At 39.0% G+C, this 18,538-nt stretch overlaps 1 protein-coding gene across 1 annotated transcript in view; it reads left to right on the forward strand.

Moving 5' to 3' along the window:
* The window catches only part of NSF (N-ethylmaleimide sensitive factor, vesicle fusing ATPase), a gene marked incomplete in the record, with an annotated part of 153,800 nt that overhangs the window by 73,497 nt on the left and 61,765 nt on the right, over positions 1 to 18,538 (forward strand). The window contains 3 exon segments of the mRNA XM_014591835.2: positions 13,019 to 13,184; positions 14,173 to 14,247; positions 14,475 to 14,662. Coding sequence (XP_014447321.1) covers positions 13,019 to 13,184; positions 14,173 to 14,247; positions 14,475 to 14,662 — 429 coding nt within the window.

Raw genomic sequence — 18,538 nt, forward strand, 5'->3', positions numbered from 1 at the left:
CCCCTTATAGCAACACCCCCCCCCCCCCCCCCCCCCAAAATGAAACTAAGTTAAATGTATGTGTGAAAATTATACATAACTCCCAAACTATTCCAAAGTCTGAGAGAATCTGGGAAAGGAATAAAGAAAACTCAAAATACTTAAGAAGGCAAGAAAGACTTAATTAACAAGCAAGACTCAATGAAAATAGGAAGATAATGAAAACATAACTTAACAATAAATTCACTTTGGGACCAGAAGGTGGCGTGGTGGTTAAGGTGCTGGACTCCCACATGGCTAACCGTGGTCCGAGTCCTGGACCTGGCAGCTTATGTTCTCACGCCTTCTCTTTCTCTCTCTCTATGTCTCTCTCTGGTCAAACTGAATAAGATCCTGAAAGGGGAAAGGAGGAGAAGGGATTGCAGTGTGGCCATCCCCTCTGGGGGGTAATTTCTCGCTTTCTATCTCTCTGTCTCTCTCTGTCTTTCTGGTGAGCGCATGTGCCTATAGCAAAAACCTCTCAAAAAAAAAAAAAGATTTTTATCAGATATCAAAATTTACTGGAACACTATGGTAATTGAAATGATGTTACATATTCAAAATAGACCAAGGAAACAGAATAGAACACAAGAAGGAAGAGATTACTATATGATAAGTGATGATACAAATCAGAGGAGAAAGAATAGACTTCCATAAACGGGACTGAGATAATCGGCTATCTGTTTGGAAAAAGATAAAATACAATCTCTATCTCACATCATACAAAATAGCAAAAGGGATTTGGAAAAAAACAGCTAAAGCTTACTGGAAAATGTTTTTAGAAGAAAGATAGGCAAAAAGGCTTCAAGATTTGAGTCAAGGGAAGAATTTCTTTATTAGGATGTTGAAAGCAGAGCCAGCTCATAGCAGGGTGGCTAAGGGGGTTAGATCCCATATGGCTGACTGTAAGGTTAGAGTCCCAGATCTGTAGGCTTGAAAAACATGCTGGGTACATGTACAAGCATGCCCAAAATCTCTAGAGAAGGAAAAAAAGGGATTGTACCATGGCCTCCTACCGTGGTGCATTCTCTCTTCCTCTCTACCCCCAGCAAGCACACATGCACTATAGCAATAAATAAATAAATAAATGAAAATTAAAATATAGAAAAGCAAGTCCATTAAAAATAAAAATTTGGCTACACTTATATAAAGAAAATTCTCTATGGCAAATTACAGTAAATACACATGTCTCAAACTAGAAGATATTTGCGATGTGTATAGTCCACAAAGACTTAAGATTCTCTGTAACAAATTTTCTATAATAAGAAAAAGACAAACACCATTATTTTAAAAAAAAAAAAACCCAAACCATCAAATGATTGAACAGTTTTCAAAGAAAAAAAAAAACAGGGAACCAGCAGTTAGCGTAATGGCTATGTCGCTGGACTCCCACATAGTCGTCCGTGGTTCACATCCTGGACCCGGTGGCTTAGAACTCAGGCCGGGCGCGTGTGCGTGCATGCCCAAGATCTCGAGAGGAGAATGGAGGAGAAGGGATTGCGGTGTGGCCATCCCCTCTGGGGGGTGATTTCTCGCTTTCTGTCTCTATGTCTCTCTCTGTCTGTCTGGCGAGCGCACGCGCCCTATAGCAAAAACCTCTCCAGAAAAAAAAAAAAAAAAAAAAACAATTGGAGGTAAGCAAATGAGAAGATGCTTGGGAAGATGCATAATGAAAAAGATTATATTATAAACAACCTGTACAAATTTGCAAAGACTGATCATACCAAGGGCTGGTGAGGTTATAGAGAAACGAGGTCTCATATATGTTGCTAGTTGGAGTATAAATTAGAAGAATGTATCGAGCAGGTACTACCTTACAGATGAATTTGACAATATCTTACAAAAATGCAGATGCAGAAACCTCCTGACCCATGAGCTCTACTTTAAAACAGCTACCCTTGAGAAACACTCTTGCACTTTCACACAGAATGAATGAATGTATGAGGATGTTGCTTCCTATGCTACTTGTAATGAGGGCGTAGAGAGGGAAACATCTTGACCATTCCTCTGTAGGAAATGGAATACAATATAAATACTAAAACTAATAATAGATTTACATGATTTCATATGAATAACACTCAGAAACATGGCATTTCCTTTTATATTTTTAGTCTTTACTAAAACTACCTTATCATTTCCTGTTTTAATTTTTTTATTCTTTTCAGGATGAAATAAATTTTAAATACTGCCTTTTTTAAAAAGAATTATTTATTTTCATTTGTTATTATTATCATTATTTTTAACTCAACCAGACAGAGAGAGAGAGAAAGAGAAAGCAAGAAAACAAGCTACCAGGCCTAGTACTCAAACCATTGTCAACCATGTGGGAATACAGTGCCTTTAACCACCATACCACCTACTGACCCCAAATGTTGCCTTTTTAATAACCCATTTAATACTTTAAGTCTGCTTGTTGGGTAGTTTCCTCTCCTGATTCCCAGAGTCCCATTATGTTCTTGATCAGGTAGTTTCAGCTTCATTGGAACCAGCAGACATGAGTCACAGTGGGTTGGTAACTGTGACCAACCAAGTCCAATAACTGACTTCAGCCCTTCAGAGAGTCTTAGAAGCAATTCAGTTTTACAGTTCATCCCTAATACTACATTTTTTTTCTGCTTCATATACCTTTTTAATCTCAGTATACTAAAGGGAAAAAGTCATTACCGTTTACTATTTGGGTTGAATGAACCCCCTTTTTAAAAATTGTCCTTAGGGAGCCAGCAGGTAGCATGGTGGTTAAGGTGCTAGACTCCCACATGGCTGACTATGGTTCGAATCCTGGGAATCACTCGATGCATGTGTATATATGCCCGGAATCCCTGGAGAAAACTGAAAGAGAAGGGATTGTGGTATGGCCATCCCCGCTGGGGGGGTGGTGATCTCTCACTTTCCCTCTTTCTATCTGTCTCTGTCTCTCTCACTGTATGACAAAGCCTAAAATAAATAAATAATTATTCTTATTTTCAAAATAATTTGCGAACATAAGGATAAATAGTAAAAAACTATTGAAAATAATTAAAACCATATTTCTCTGGCTTTGAAGGTATATAAGCCCAAAATGGGCAGAAGCCTCTGAATATAACCAATCATTTATTAACCATCCAGCATAAACTTGTAGATATGTCTTAAATGTATTCTAGATTATCATCATTTCTGAGTTTTCTTGCACTTGCATCATTCAAAACATAACACTTCAAGACTTTTTTGAAATTGTTGGCTCAGAATTTTGTTGATAGCCATCACATACTCCAAAATTATGGAACATTTTTATTTTTAGATCTATAAACACCTTTCACAATGGTTGATACAGTTTTAAAAATTTTGCTATTGGGCATGTGCTCTCGATGGTGAGAAACAGAGAGAAAGTAAGAATGCACCCCTTAGGGAGGAAGATCACACCACAGTCCCTTCTCCTCCAGTCTCCTCTTGGGATTTTGGGAATGCACACACACACATGCACAGCATGCTCTTTGAGCCACTGGGTCTGGGACTTGAACTACTCAGTCACCCATGTGGAATCCAGCTGCCTTAACCACCGCCTTCATCAGTACAATTTTTTAGTGTCTACAGCACCTATTCTTTTTGTCACCTCGTCAGTAGTTGTCTACTAAACAAATTACATTAAGGAAATTTTGGTGCAGAAATGAGATAAAAGATGAAAGAAGATTGGCATGTGTCATTTTAGCAAAATGGGATAACCTAGATTCTTGTCACTAAATAATACATAATGAAGACTTTGTTTAATAGGTAACTGGGTGAAATTGTCGTTATTTTCTTTTTGTCCTCAGTTTAGAAGTATGAGGGGGACTCATTTTTCATGGAAAAAATGGAATTAAAAGATAAAAATAAAAAATATAAACTTTATTTCTCAGCGTAAGCACCATCAAGTTCAAGACATTTTGTAAGTGGTATTACCAGCCCGTAGTCCATCCACTGAAAGCTTGCTCTCATTTGACCTGCAGCTGATCTGGGTTTAACAGTCAGAACACCCATGGAGCAAAAGAGTTGCTCAGTCTTTAGTTTTTCAGTCAGAATTGTGTACGTGGAACTATGGTGTTGGCTATTGTTACTGCTGTTAATCTTCAATCTTCTTCAGTTAGGGCACAGACAAGATTAATGTTTCCTCCAAATTAATATAGATGGTCTGCTGCCGTGGCATCATCTTCGACATTATCTCGTCTCTTCTTAAAACAAGTTACCCATTTGTAAACAACTGATTTCTTTGAAGCAGGGTCCCCAATAAAGTGTTCATAAAAACATTGGTATTTTTCCCTGGTGTTCTACCTAAACTTCACCATAAATTTGATGTTTATTCTTACCTCAGTTAGTAGAATTCATATTGCTCTGACAGTGGCTCTCTTCAAACTGATGTCTCTTCCTTCTTAGTGTTCAACCTAGATCCTATTCAGATGTGTTATAACAAGTTAATATGAGTTTATTTTGGTGCAAAACTTCTTTTTTAAAGAATTATTTATTATTTAATTCCATTTGTTATTATTATTTGTTTTAATTTGACCAGAGAGAGAGAGAGAAAGGGAAAGCGAGAAAGCAAGCCACCAAGTCTGGGACTGGAACCACAGTCAGCCATGTGGAAATCCAATGCCTTTAACCATGATGCCACCTGCCAGCCCCAAGGGGCAATACATTTTTAAAATCTAGTGTATAATTTTTTCATAATATGCATTTTTCCATGAATTTTTAAGACCCCCCTTGTCTATTATTCACTCATTGATATTTGAGTTTGAAATGCATGTAAGATATCATCTGAAAGTACACAGAATGAGATTTTACTTATAATGATCAATTTCACTGTCTTCTTCAGTCTCTAGTGCTATCTTACTCTTTGCATTCGTCTTCTTTTTTTTAAAGAATTATTTTATTTATTTATTATCATTATTATTCTTTAATTTGAGCAGAGAGAGAAAGAGAGAGAAGGTGAGAAAGCAAACCACCAGGTCCAGAACTCAAACCACAGTCAGCTGTGTGAGAATCCAGCACCTTTACCACCATTCCACGGGCTGGGCCTTGCATTCCTGTTCTGATTCATCTAATAATTGTAACGCACATTTCTCTACTGATTTTCTGTGCCTCGTTGGCCACAGAATTTTAAAAATTGGAATTCTTAATTGTGGTCAATGAAAGTTAAAATCAGGCTCCGAAGATGTTACCTCCAGACCTCTTTTATGCTTTATTGAAAGATAATGCAGTATTTTGGGCAACACAGTAAGGAAACTGAAGAACTATGCCATAATGGTAATTATTTTATGATGACATCATTCTTATAAGTAATTTCATCATTATTCTATTTTATTAGTCTAGTGTTTTTGAACATAGTTGATTGGATGAGTAATGATGAATAACTTCTAGGATGATGAGATAGCATGATGTGTTGAGCATCAAAAAAGTCAGGGCGCATTTTCACATAGAAAAATACGTCATGACTTTTCTGACAATGCAATATCTTAGATTTATGACAAGATCTAGTGGGCTCGTGGTAATTGCAAAATAGAAAGTTTTATTGTTTTTAAAATACATTTTCTTTTGTTGTCATTTGGAAAACTTATTTTTATTATATATATGTATATATACATATATATGTATATATATAATCAGTTTTTTAATTAGGTTCTTGGCAAAAAATTTAGAACACCAATTTGTGAGGATAAACTCCATTTGAAAGGGCAAACACAGATCACAGGTAGCCCTGGAACTGAGGAACAGCTTTGATTTTTGGTAACATTTGCAAGTCCACAGCTTTCTGATCAATCTTGTGATGACAAATTTCTGCTATGTTCTATGCAGTGAAACTTGATTGAGAACCAATGTTCCAGTTACAACGAGCAAGCCACTGCTCAGCTGCCCCAGGAAAACCACTCTCTTGCCTCTGTGGCGTCCAGTGAGGATGATCAGAATGGTCCCGGGAGTGATGCTGGCTCGCAGCTTTCTCATTGCTGACTGAAGGGTTTTTTGCCATGGCTCAACAGTTTTCGAGGCATATCTTCAGTGGGATAATACCTAGGCATTTTGCGCAGTTTAACCACCCGGGTACCACCATTCTTGTCTCTACCAACTGGTTTTGTGACAGTCACAAGAACCTTCTCCTTCTTCTTTTCGATCCTGGATTTAGTGGCCGAGTTATTTCCTCTTGTACATGGCCTTCCTGGAAAACATGGCAGACCAGAGTATCTGCCGATGCCCCAGACTAGGACGAGTTTCGGCTGCAATGGGGTGTCCCCTTCTTGGGCTTTATAGCCTTGGGGTCACCCTTTTTAACCTTGCCACTGGCATCAGCCTTCTTGGCTTCAGGTTTCTTCTCCTTAGTATACTGCTTTGCAGCTTTTTCACCTGCCATCTTGTGTAGTGGGAAAGCTGGAAAACTTATTTTTTAAAAAATGAAAGTCATGAGATACCAGTGTTTATTGATTATTAAAACTGCTCAAAGAAGAAACTCAAAAACCAAAATTGATTCTCATAGACACTGGTGATATATCAAGGATTAAACAGTCAGTCCGGATGATTCTACCTGCCATGTGAAGAACCGTTTATAAAATTTCAGTTGTGATAGTTTCCACATGGCTGCATAGGTAACTTAGGTGCTGTTTTGAAACTTGCAGAGACTTTAAATATGGCATTACTAATGATAAAACTGAATTGACGGGGAATTTCTAGGTAGATATTAATCGGAGCCAGTCTTTCCAGTTATGTATTTCTCAATACCTTGACATTCAGAAATGGTATGGTGTACTCAGCTAATGACCCCATGGAGGGAATATGTGTGTTACATAATAAGGAAAAGCATCACTTCTGTGATTCTGGACAGTCCAGGCTGACGGAGATGAACACTTGCATATAGGTCAAACTAGTTAAATATAGAACAGCCTCTTTCGAAGGCTGTTGCCAGGGGCTCAACAGCTTCAGCTCTGTTTCTATGGGAAAGATTTGCAGATGGTAAAAGCAGAGCTCGAAGCCAATGAGTTGAAGAGGATTGCATTGTGGAACTTTTAAAGACGTTGGTAAAAGATTTATCAGCGATTCAGCTATATTCATCTGTGACCACTAGTCTTGACATCTTCCTTCCCTGATTTTAATTAATTGCAATAAGAACTTGCCTTTATTTAAGTGGCACACCTGTAAAAACTGATGTCATGGTACTGACAGGGTTGGGGGAAGGGACCTGATGACAGGTTACAAGATTAGTAAGGCTCTGAAAAGGTCAGAATTGTAGTGAATTATGTTTAGGACAGATCACCTCTGTGATCATTCAATCAAATACAGTGTTCTTATTACCACTTCTCTGTCCACACAGGTGACTTTTAAGGTTGAACTAAGAAGGAAGTTATGCTTCTAGTGGCAGCATAAGGCACATTGACAGCAAAATTCATGTTACTGTATTTGTTTCATGTTGTATTGGGCAGATAACCTTAAATAAAAATGTCTTTTTTTTTTTTTCTTTTTTAGGTTTTTGCCATAGGATATGTGCACTCACAGGAGAGAGAGAGAAAAGGAGAAATCCCCCCCCAGGGGCAATAGCCACACTGCAGTCCCTTTTCTTCTATTCTCCCAGGAATTGGGACATATATGCACACATACCTGGTGTGTTTTGTTTTTTTTTTTTTTTACATTTTTTTCTTTATAAGCTAGACAGTTTTTTTTTAAAAAAAGAATTATTTTAACTTCATTTATTTATTTATTTTAATTTGACCAGAGAGAGACAGAGAGAGAGAGAGAGAGCAAGCCACCTGGTCCAGGAGTAGAACTGTGGTTGGCCATGTGGGAGTCCGGCACCCTTAACCACCATGCCACCTGCCGGCCCCATGCCTGGTATGATTTTAAGGCCACTGAGTCCAAGGTTTGAATCATGGTTGACCATGTAAGAATCAAGCACCTTAACTACCACACCACCTACTGGCCCCCTAAAAATGTCTTTTAAAAATTGTACAGTCTTGGGGGCCAGCAGGTGGAGTGGTGGTTGAGGGTGTTGTACTACCACATGGCTGACTGCGATTTGGGTTATGACCACGATTTGAGTCCCAGACCTGGCAGCTTGCTTTCTCACTTTCTCTCTCATGCTCTCTCTCTCACGCTATCCCTCTCTGGTTAAATTTAAATAAATAAATAAATGGATAAATAAAGTTAAATAAAAATAATTCTTAAAAAATTGTATGATCTCTGGGACCAGCAGTTAGTGTAATGGCTATGTCGCTAGACTCCCATGTAGTCGACCGTGACTCGCGTCCTGGACCTGGTGGTTTAAAACTCATGCTGGGCGCATGTGCATGCGTGCCCAAGATCCCAAGAGAATGGAGGAGAAGGGATTGCAGCATGGCCATCCCCCCGGGGGGTGATTTCTCGCTTTCTGTCTCTCTGTCTCTCTCTGTCTGGCGAGCACACACACCCTATAGCAAAAACCTCTCAAAAAAAAAATTGTATGATCTCACAGTTTTTTGGTCACAAGAAGAATATCCTTATTTTGCATTGAAGTTGGCAAGAATGAATACACTACTATCTAGATGTGCTTTGGCAAAGCTAAGGTTATAGTTGCAATTTCTCATTCGTAGTCTTCGCTACAGATGAGAAAATGAAAAGATTTTGGCATTGAATTTTAAGAAGCAAGCTATCATTTATCATTAGACATCTGTTCGGTAATACAATGATATTGAGAAATGAAGTTGATTTTTTTCAGATTTGGATTAGTTTCAAAAATAGTTATAAAAGGAAAGCAATTTGTGAGTAACATTCAGGAAAACATATAAAACCTAGTTAAATTTTAGAAGCTTTGACATATACGTGACTATCATCTTACATAGAATTGCATTAAAGAATGAATAATACTCCAATATTAGCAGTAGAATATATGTTTTGTCTTTTATTATTATTATTATTATTGTGCAATGAACCTGGTGTTTCCCCCCCTTCTTCCATTTGTATGAGGGAGTCTTCTAAAAATCATGGAAAATCACTATTATGAAATGACTATGCATGGATTTCAAAAAAAATTTGTACAGAAATAAACTCATATGTTAATTCCATTTCCATGAACTTTTGACGTCCTCTTGTATAGTTTTATGAATTTTAACAAATGTAAGGATTAATGGAACCACCACCAAAATCAAGATACAGGACATTTCTATCACTCCCCCAGATTCCCTAATGCTGTCCCTTTATGGTCACCCTCCCTTTGCCAATAACCCCTGAAACTACTGAGTTGCTCTCCATCCTGCAGTTTTATCTTCTTGAGACTGCCAAATTAATGGGGTCATAGAGTATTTAACCTTTTGAGAAACTTGGCATATGTCTCTGTGATTCATCCAAATCGTGGCATGTGTCAAACATCTCTTTTTATTACTGAATAGTATTCTGCTGTATGGATGGACTGCAGTTAGTTTACGCACTTACCCATGGGAGAGCATTTGGATTGTTTTCCAGTTCGGAGCAATTGTGAGCAGAATTGCTATAAACCAAGTCATGAAATTTCTGGGTCACTCAGTGTTTTATCTGCTCTGTTTTCATATATTTTATATATGTATATTTTTTCAGGTTTATGTTAGACCCAGTCTAACTTCCTTTAAGTCATTTTTGGAGCTGTTTTTCTTTCTACTTCAGATGTAACATGGCATCTTTCACGTTCATCAGATCTTCTTGATTCCCTGTTTTCTTCAGGTTGCCTTTACTGTAGGCATCTTCTGGAACGGTAGCCCAATATCTGTCTTGCTTTTATATTCCTATAGCTTAAGTTCATGATTCCTCTCCTCACAGAATCTCGTTTGCTACTTAACTTTGCTGTTTGTAGATGACTTTCAGATCTTCCTGTCCCCTTTGTTCAGTTGTGTAGGTCTTGTTCTCCAGTGGACACTTCCCAGTAAATGTCCTGTTAACCCTTAAACTTATGCTGGAAACTTTAAAAGACGTTTCTCCCCTGCTTCTCTTCCCTTGTGCAGCTTCCCCATAATTACGAGGTCATTTCTTACCTTTGCCATTGCTTTCCCCTTGCACATCCAGGCAGTAATCAAATCTAGGCCTTTGCTTTTTAGTCCTCACCTAAGCTCTCATGCAGATTCTGTTTACCTCATGTGCCATTGGTTTGTCTCGCTGACCTTCCAACTGTGTACTTGTTTTTCATCTTAAAGTCAAGATTAAAATCATCCTACAAAAAGAGCATTTTTCCTTTGTTCCTCCTTTGTTCATCTGTTGACCTCTCCTGTTTCAGTAGACAAGCCTGCTTCTGGATTTTAGTCCTTGCCGTGATAGTACTCTAACGGTGCTGCTCACAGTGGGTACACTTGATTATCCCTCCTATTAGGGCCTAACATGTTGCCTCCGAGTCTTCCTGTTCAGGTGACCCCTTGTGCTTCCAAGTCCTCATTTGTTAGACCCTTTCTTTCTCCTTTTATATGTCTTTATTGGGGTATAATTTCTCATGCCTCAAAACAAGTATACCTGGGAACCAGCAGTTAGCGTAATGGCTATGTCGCTGGACTCCCACGTAGTCGACCGCGGTTCGCGTCCTGGACCCGGTGGCTTAAAACTCACGCCGGGCGCGTGTGCGTGCGTGCCCAAGATCCCGAGAGGAGAATGGAGGAGAAGGGATTGCGGCGTGACCATCCCCCCTGGGGGGTAATTTCTCGCTTTCTGTCTCTATGTCTCTCTCTGTCTGTCTGGCGAGCGCATGCGCCCTATAGCAAAAATCTCTCCAAAAAGTAAAAAAAAAAAAAACAAGTATACCTGTTAGTAAGGAAGACACAGAGTTGTACTTGTATTGTAAGTGGTATGCCTGTCTACCTAGAAAATTCAAAAGATCAGAATTTAAAAAAATTAAAAACTTCAATGTTATAAATAAGTAGCCAAATCTAAAATTAATATATAAAAATTAGTACATAAAAATTAGGGACCAGCAGATGGCATAATGGCCACAGTTTGAGTCCTGGACCTGGTGGCTTAAACTCACTCTGGGCACGTGTGCGTGCGTGCCCAAAATCCTGAGAGGAGAATGGAGGAGAAGGGATTGTGGAGTGATCATCCGCCTTGGGGGATGACTTCTCTCTTTCTGTCTTTCTGGTGAGCGCACACATCCTATAGTAAAAACTTCTCAAAAAAAATTAATATATTTCTTTGGGAACAGTAAATGGCATGGTGGTTAAGGCGCTAGATTCCCACATGACCAATCGCTGTTTGAGTCCTGTACCTGGTAGCTTGAAAATCACACTGTATGCACGCATGTCCAAAATCCTGAGAAGAGAAGAGAGGAGCGTGATTTCTCACTTTGTCTCTCTCTCTGTCTCTCTCCAGCAAGCACACACAGCCTGTGGCAAAAAAAAGAAGAAAAAAGAAAAAGGTCATATTATGTAGGCATAGGAAAGAGTTTAAGATAATATTTAAATTGAAAAAAGTAGGATGTGGTGTATTACTGCAGTTGGCTAATTGAATTTTGCATGATTGTGATTTCTTTATACTTTTTGGTATTTTTCCAAATTTTTGATAATGTATATTTTGTAATTAGAAACAAAATAGTCATTTAAAATGATTTTTGAAGAACAGTTCATGTTCAAGATATTACAAGGTATAATGAATTCTCAATTTCTAAATTCAAATAAGTTTAAAATATAGAAATAAATATGTAGAACATTTACAGTTATCTTTAGGTGATAATAGCTTTTTTGAAATTTTATTTCTGTTTGTTTTACTGCTTTGCTTGGTTAGCACATCTACTACTTTTATAATAAAGTAGGAAAACCTCTTATTAAACAAAAAGTTTTTATCTTTACCAGAGACTTACTGAATCTTAACCATACCTAGTCCTTTATCTCATTCTGCTTATCATTTAATTAATATTATCCACATGTTGTCATATTAGATTGTGTTCATTCTCACCTGTTTTGTTAATGTTCTTTTTTTTTTTTTTTTTGAGAGGCTTTTGCTATAGGGCGCATGTGCTCACCAGAAAGACAGAGACAGAGAGACAGAAAGTGAGAAATCACCCCCCCCAGGGGGGCAAGGCCACACATGTTCACACACACCCGGCGGCGGGAGTTTAAGCCACTGGGTCCGGGACTCGAACCACGGTCGACTACATGGGAGTCCAGTGACATACCATTATGCCAACTGCTGATCCCTTGTGTGTGTGTGTGGGGGAAGGAGGGTTTAATGTTCTTTTTTGTTAAAAAAAGAAAAGGAAATTTTCTTGTGTACTTTCTCCTCTGGTCCCTAGTAAAAGACTTAATTGCTTCATATAAATTACTAGATAGCCCATGTTAGTATTCAGAAGTATTTGTATCTACTAAAAGTTGAAAATATGTTGTAATTTCTTTTAATGTATTTTCAATAAGCTAAAACAAATTACTATGTAGTAGAAACAGCACCCCTTTACCATGTGTGATTTTTAATTTTGGTTTTGGTTTTTGTTTTATAAACTGTCTATTGTTCTTTCAGTGTTAGGGAGAAGTAATCTGTTTTCATGTGATAGAAGTGAATATGAATCATGCTTAATTCCTTCACCCATTTTTCCCATTCCTAGAGTTCATCTTTAGCTGTATAATATGACATAGCAAGCATTAACCACTGCTTCTACATAATATGACCAAGCAAGCATTAACTACTGCTTCTGGGACAATCTTCTCACCAGAGAAATTGCCACTTGCTAACTCAATAAATAAATGCATCTGATAGGTTTAAGGCTTCTTTCAAATAGTGAGATAAATGTGTACAAATTCATAGTTATTTGATGGACTATTCACTTCCTACATACGTACACCAAATGTCAGTATGTAATGTCTACCTATGTCTTATGGCTATTAAATACGAGGTTCTGGGATGTGTTTACAGTTTGTAGAACTCTGAGATTAGTTCCAACATCTTTGAGAAGGCAGCCATCATTACATTTGCTATATTTATTAGTCAAAATGGAATGAAGTCAATCTGTTGAAAACTTTATTTTGCTTTTTTGATTAATGCGTTTAACAATATGTTCAAATTATGACCTTTAATATAATTTCTTCCCCAACAGCTTGGTGCTAACAGTGGTTTGCATATTATCATCTTTGATGAAATTGATGCCATCTGCAAGCAGAGAGGAAGCATGGCTGGTAGCACAGGAGTTCATGACACCGTCGTCAACCAGTTGCTGTCCAAAATTGATGGGGTGGAGCAACTGAACAACATCCTAGTCATTGGTGTGTTTACTTCTTTAAATTAAAAAAATGCTATTCTTTCAAATGCATTAGACACATAGGTTTGCATTAAGATCTGTGTGGGTTGTAATTATACTATTTAGCCAGTGTTTCCAAATTTAAATAAGTGACATTGAAGAATGTGGCTGTACTAATGGCTACACTCAATAGGAAAACCAGGAGGTAGGCTTTAGAAACATGGAGGTTTAACCTTGTCGCTCACCCACAGATGAAAAAGGCAGTACAATACGATGTGGTGGTTTTTAAACTGAGCTCTGCAGGCATCCGAGGGTCCTCAAGGGTGTTTCAGGGTCAAAGAAGGCCAGGGAGTGAGCTTCAGATCCTGCATCGCTGTTAGAACTTCTTCTTTTGACTGCTTTATGTACTAAGCTTCTCTTTGAGAGAGCTTTTGAAAACAAATTGCTGTTTTATGAAAGTTGAAAATCACTGGCCTATTAAAAAAAAGGAAGGGACTTTGGAATCAGGGAGATTCTGTTCACATTGCTCCTCTGTCACTTGAACAAGTTACTTACCCTCTCTGAACTTTAAATTTTCCTCTTAAATATTGGAAGTTTTCATTACATTGATATTCCTGGGTTGAACAGTAGTGAAATATTAAAGCAAAGCCTCCAGATATTTTCATTAGAAAGATCGAGAGCAAATGCTCTCAAATGTTTTTATTTGAGAATAATCTGATTTTCTGTGAGCTTTATAAAATGTTCTCTTGGCTTGTTAGAGAAATTAACATTCTTTTTTTTAAATAATCATTTATTTATTATTATTTTTCAATTTTGACAGAGACAGAGAAAGAGAGCAAGCTGCTGGGTCCAGGACTTGAACCACAGTCGGCCATGTGGGAGTCCAGCACCTTTAACTACCATGCCACCTGCCAGCCCCGAAATTACTATTCTTTAGTATACTGAAGGGACATTTTATCTTATTTTTGAACTCTAATCATTTGTTTGGTTTTTGTTTTAACACCTGTGATCAGGAATGACCAATAGACCAGATCTGATAGATGAGGCTCTTCTTCGACCTGGAAGGCTGGAAGTTAAAATGGAGATAGGTAAGCCCATCTGTCCCTGCTGGGTGAGTGTGTGTCTGAGATGGCAGTTAGAGTTCATTAACAGGAGCAATCTCGTGTAACTTTATGTTTGTTAGGGAAGTTTTATGTCATGAGAAGGCAGATGTTCACATGTGTAACTATAAGAAGAGCATTAGGATTGTAATAAACTCCCGTTGTGGTGCTTTTGAGACTTAGAAAAATATCGATTTTATTTTTAATTTTATCAGGCTTGCCAGACGAGAAAGGTCGACTACAGATCCTTCACATCCACACAGCAAGGATGAGAGGGCATCAGTTACTCTCTGCTGATGTAGACATTAAAGAGCTTGCTGTGGAGACCAAGAATTTCAGCGGAGCTGAGCTAGAGGGTCTGGTGCGAGCCGCTCAGTCTACTGCTATGAACAGGCACATAAAGGTGAGGAAAATCAACTAAACAGAACAGGAGTTTGTAGTCCTATAAGAAACCATGCTGGTATTCCTTTCCTGCATGCCAAGCACTAAGATAATGCTGATACTTGATGGATATGAGACATGGTAAAAGGAATAAGAATTCATTGTTCTGGGACCAGCAGATGGCATAATGGTTATATTGCTGGACTCTCATGTAGTCGACCACAGTTTGAGTCCCAGACTCAATGGCTTAAAACATACCAGGCACGTGTGTGTGCGTGCGTGCCTAAGATCCCAAGAGGAGAATGGAGAAGGGACTGTGGTGTGGCCATCCCTCTGGGGGCGGGGGGTGGTGGTGATTTCCCACTTTCTGTCTCTCTGTCTTTGTCTCTCTAGCGAGCAAAGGGACCCTATAGCAAAAATGTCTCTTTTTAAAAAAGGAATTAATTGTCAACTGCTAAACCTTCAGAATGGAAGGAAGAAAGATAATGGTGGCATCTGCCCTTTGGTAACCACCGACTCATCTACTTTAGGTTGCTACCCTCTGACATGTGAAAGAAAGATTTTGAAGTTTGTTTATTTCTTTTTTATCTTTGTGTATTAAGTTGTGAGAAGTCATAGGAAGTTGGATTTTTCTATGTACTAGGATTATGGGAGCTGTTTCAATCAGCACATATACTGAACACTTAGTATTTCTGAGTTATTTAGTTGGAGACATACAGATGATAAATCATGAACACTTTCCTCATGGAGTTCAGTCGGGGAAAGGGATATGTTTACAAATTAGTGCAATAATGTTATAGATACTCTAGCAGAAATATGTACAAGGATACTTCATTTTATTTTTAAAAATTTGCCAGAGGGCATGTGCACTCACCAGAGAGACAGGGAGAGGGAGCGAGGGGAAGCAAGAAAGCAGCTCCTGTGTGACATAGTCACGCCACAATCTCTTCTCCTCCATCCCCCACTTCGGGATCCTGGGCACTCATGCACATGCACCCAAGCATATTTATCAAACCGCCAGGTCTGTGACTTAAACTATGTGGTCATCCATGTGGGATCCAGCTACCTTAACCATTAGGCCACCGGCTGGCCCACATACTTTTATTCTGAATGAATAAAGTTTGGTAAAGGGCCCTTGATTATTTATCATCTTTCTTCTTCAAGTTTTCGTTATCACCTGGATGTAGGTAGATGACTCCCAGTTTATATCTTATCTCTTAAAAGTATCTTTCTCACACTACCAGATTCATGCTGACTATTACTTAACTGAATGTTTAGATTTAATACTCTAAAACCAAATTCACTGCCCTTTTACTACTTTCCTTCCTACTCCTATCTTCTTTTTTTTATTTTCTTTGAAGTTTTTGTGATAGGGCACATCACTTGCCAGTAAGAGAGAAACTGAAAAATCATCCCTTAGGGGGCTGGCCATGCCAAGATCTCTTCTCTGTTCTCTTCTCTGAACTCTGGGCTCACACGCTCATGCGCCCAGTGTGATTTCCAGCTGGCCAGCTCTAGGACACAAACCATGCATGCAGTCAGACCTGTGAGATCTGTGCCACCTGCTGGTCCCCTATTTTCTCTTTATCCCAATTTCCCAGGCTTAAAACTACTTAATTATCTTTGATTTCTGCCACTCTACTGTGTTTTATATCGAGTTTTTTTTGCCATATTTTGTCAGCTCTAGCTTGACAAATCTCACTGCCACAACCCACCTTCCCTGCGATTAACCTTCCTACTTCATGTCATTCTACCATTGAGACACCTTCAGCGACTCCCCCTTTTCTATAGTACGAAGTGCAGACTTCCTGTTCTGGTCTGTAAGGTCCTCTAGGTCTGACACGTATTGGTCTTTCCTGATGTATTCCTGATGACTATCCATACACATCAGCTTAACTGAGAGACTCACTGGTCATCAGACACTATTACTCAGCCTGTCTGCTTTTGCTCTTTTTTGGTTCATTGAGGATCATCCCCCTTGTTTACCTGACTTTTCATTACCTGACTCATAAGCTGCCACTTTCCTCAAACCTTTTCTGATTCTCCCTTTTAAGAATGATGTACTTGGGCTAGTAGATGGTGCAGCGATTATGTCGCTGGACTCGCACATGTTCAACTGCAGTTCAAGTCCTGGACCTGGTGGCTTAAAAACTCACGCCAGGTGAGTGTGCATGTGTGCCCAAGATCCTAGGAGAATAGAGGAGAAGGGATCACAGCATGGCTATCTTCCCTGGAGGTGATTTCTCACTTTCTGTCTCTCTGCCTCTCCAGCAAGTGCACATGCCCAGTAGCAAACTCCCCCCCCCAAAAAAAAAAGAAAGAATGGTGTACCTCTTAATTTCTTGAAAAGGTTATGTACCATTTATGGTATCTTCATTTGAGTTTGGTTCAAATAGATTTGTTTAGTACTTACTATATGCCAGATACTATGCTAAGAGCTGATACTCCAGCTTCAAACCAGTAAATTACCTACTGTCGACCTGCTCAGTCTCACCCTCCCACTCCATAGAGAAAGCACATGCAAGGTAGGGAAGTGAAAAGATGCCAAGTACGGTCAACTTGTAGGTGAGAAAAACCTTCACAGAGGAACTTTCCGGGTAAATATGAATGTCCCTTGGTGTAGGGCAGGGCATTTTAGGTGGAGGGAACAGCATACGCAAAGGGACAGAGACACAAAACAGCATAGTGCGTTAGGGCCGTTTCGTATTGCCTCAGAATACAGTAGGGGAGGGGTGGTAGAGAGAGACATTGTGGGGGATAAGTCAGGAGACTAAAGCGGGGATGGAGCACAAAGAGCCTTTTATGCTCTGCTAAGAAGTATGGACTTTTTTTCTGTTAGTAGTGCTAAGCCACTGAAGAGTTTTAAGAATAGCAGTGACATCGTGTTAAAACATAAGATCACTCTGGCAGCTGTGTCGAGTGCAGTATTTAGGGGAGTAGAGTTGGCGACACAAGACAAGAGAGGGGAACTTTTATAACAGTTCAGGCAGGAAATAATAAAGCTTGAACAGTCAGGTTGAGTGTGTGAGAGTAATTGGGGTATATCCTATCATTGGTTCTAGACCCAAGGTCAGGAAACTGTGGTCCATGAACCAATTCAGCCAGCTACCCGTTTTCATAGATAAAAAAAAATTGAAACACAGCCATGCCCATTAATTTATATATTATCTGTGGCTGTTTTTATGCTACAGTGGTAGAGCTGAGTATTCAACTATGGCCCTCAAAGCCTAAAATATTTACTGTCTCCAACTGGTAGTTATAGTGGTCTGATCCCACATGGTCAACTGCACAGTTTGGTCCCAGACTGGACAACTTGAAATACATGCTGGACAGGTGTGCATGCATGCCCAAAATCCCAAAGGAGGGAGAAATGGAGGGAAAGGGATTGCAGTGTGACCATCTCCCATGGGAGGTGCTTTCTTACTTTCTTCCTCTCTCTGTCTCTGGTAAGCATACATACTCCCTGCCAAATTTTTTTTAAAGAATTGTTTATTTAATGTTACTTATTTATTTGTTTTATTTTAATTTGGCCAGATAAATACACAGAGAGAGAGCAAAGGAGAGAAAGAGGGAAAGTGAGAAAGCAAGCCACAGGTCCAGGACTTGAACCGTGGCTGGCCATGTGGGAGTGTCCAGCACCTTAACCACCACGCCACCTGCTGGTCCCCCATCTCTGCCAAATTTTAAAAAATTACTGTCTGGCCCTCTACAGAAAGTTTGCCAACCCCTGTTATAGACGTTAAGCCCATTATCTTGTTCATCTCTGAATCCTCACAGGTCTATCTGAGTAGGTCTATCTATTGAATGAATGGTAGGTATTCAATAAATAGTTTCTCAGTGAGTAAATTAATATATGTATTCTGAATCAAACTCAAGCCATAGGTCATAATTTCCCTAC

This window comes from Tupaia chinensis, unplaced genomic scaffold, assembly GCF_000334495.1.
Source record: "Tupaia chinensis unplaced genomic scaffold, TupChi_1.0 Scaffold000624_1, whole genome shotgun sequence".
NCBI classification, from domain to species: Eukaryota; Metazoa; Chordata; class Mammalia; order Scandentia; family Tupaiidae; genus Tupaia; species Tupaia belangeri.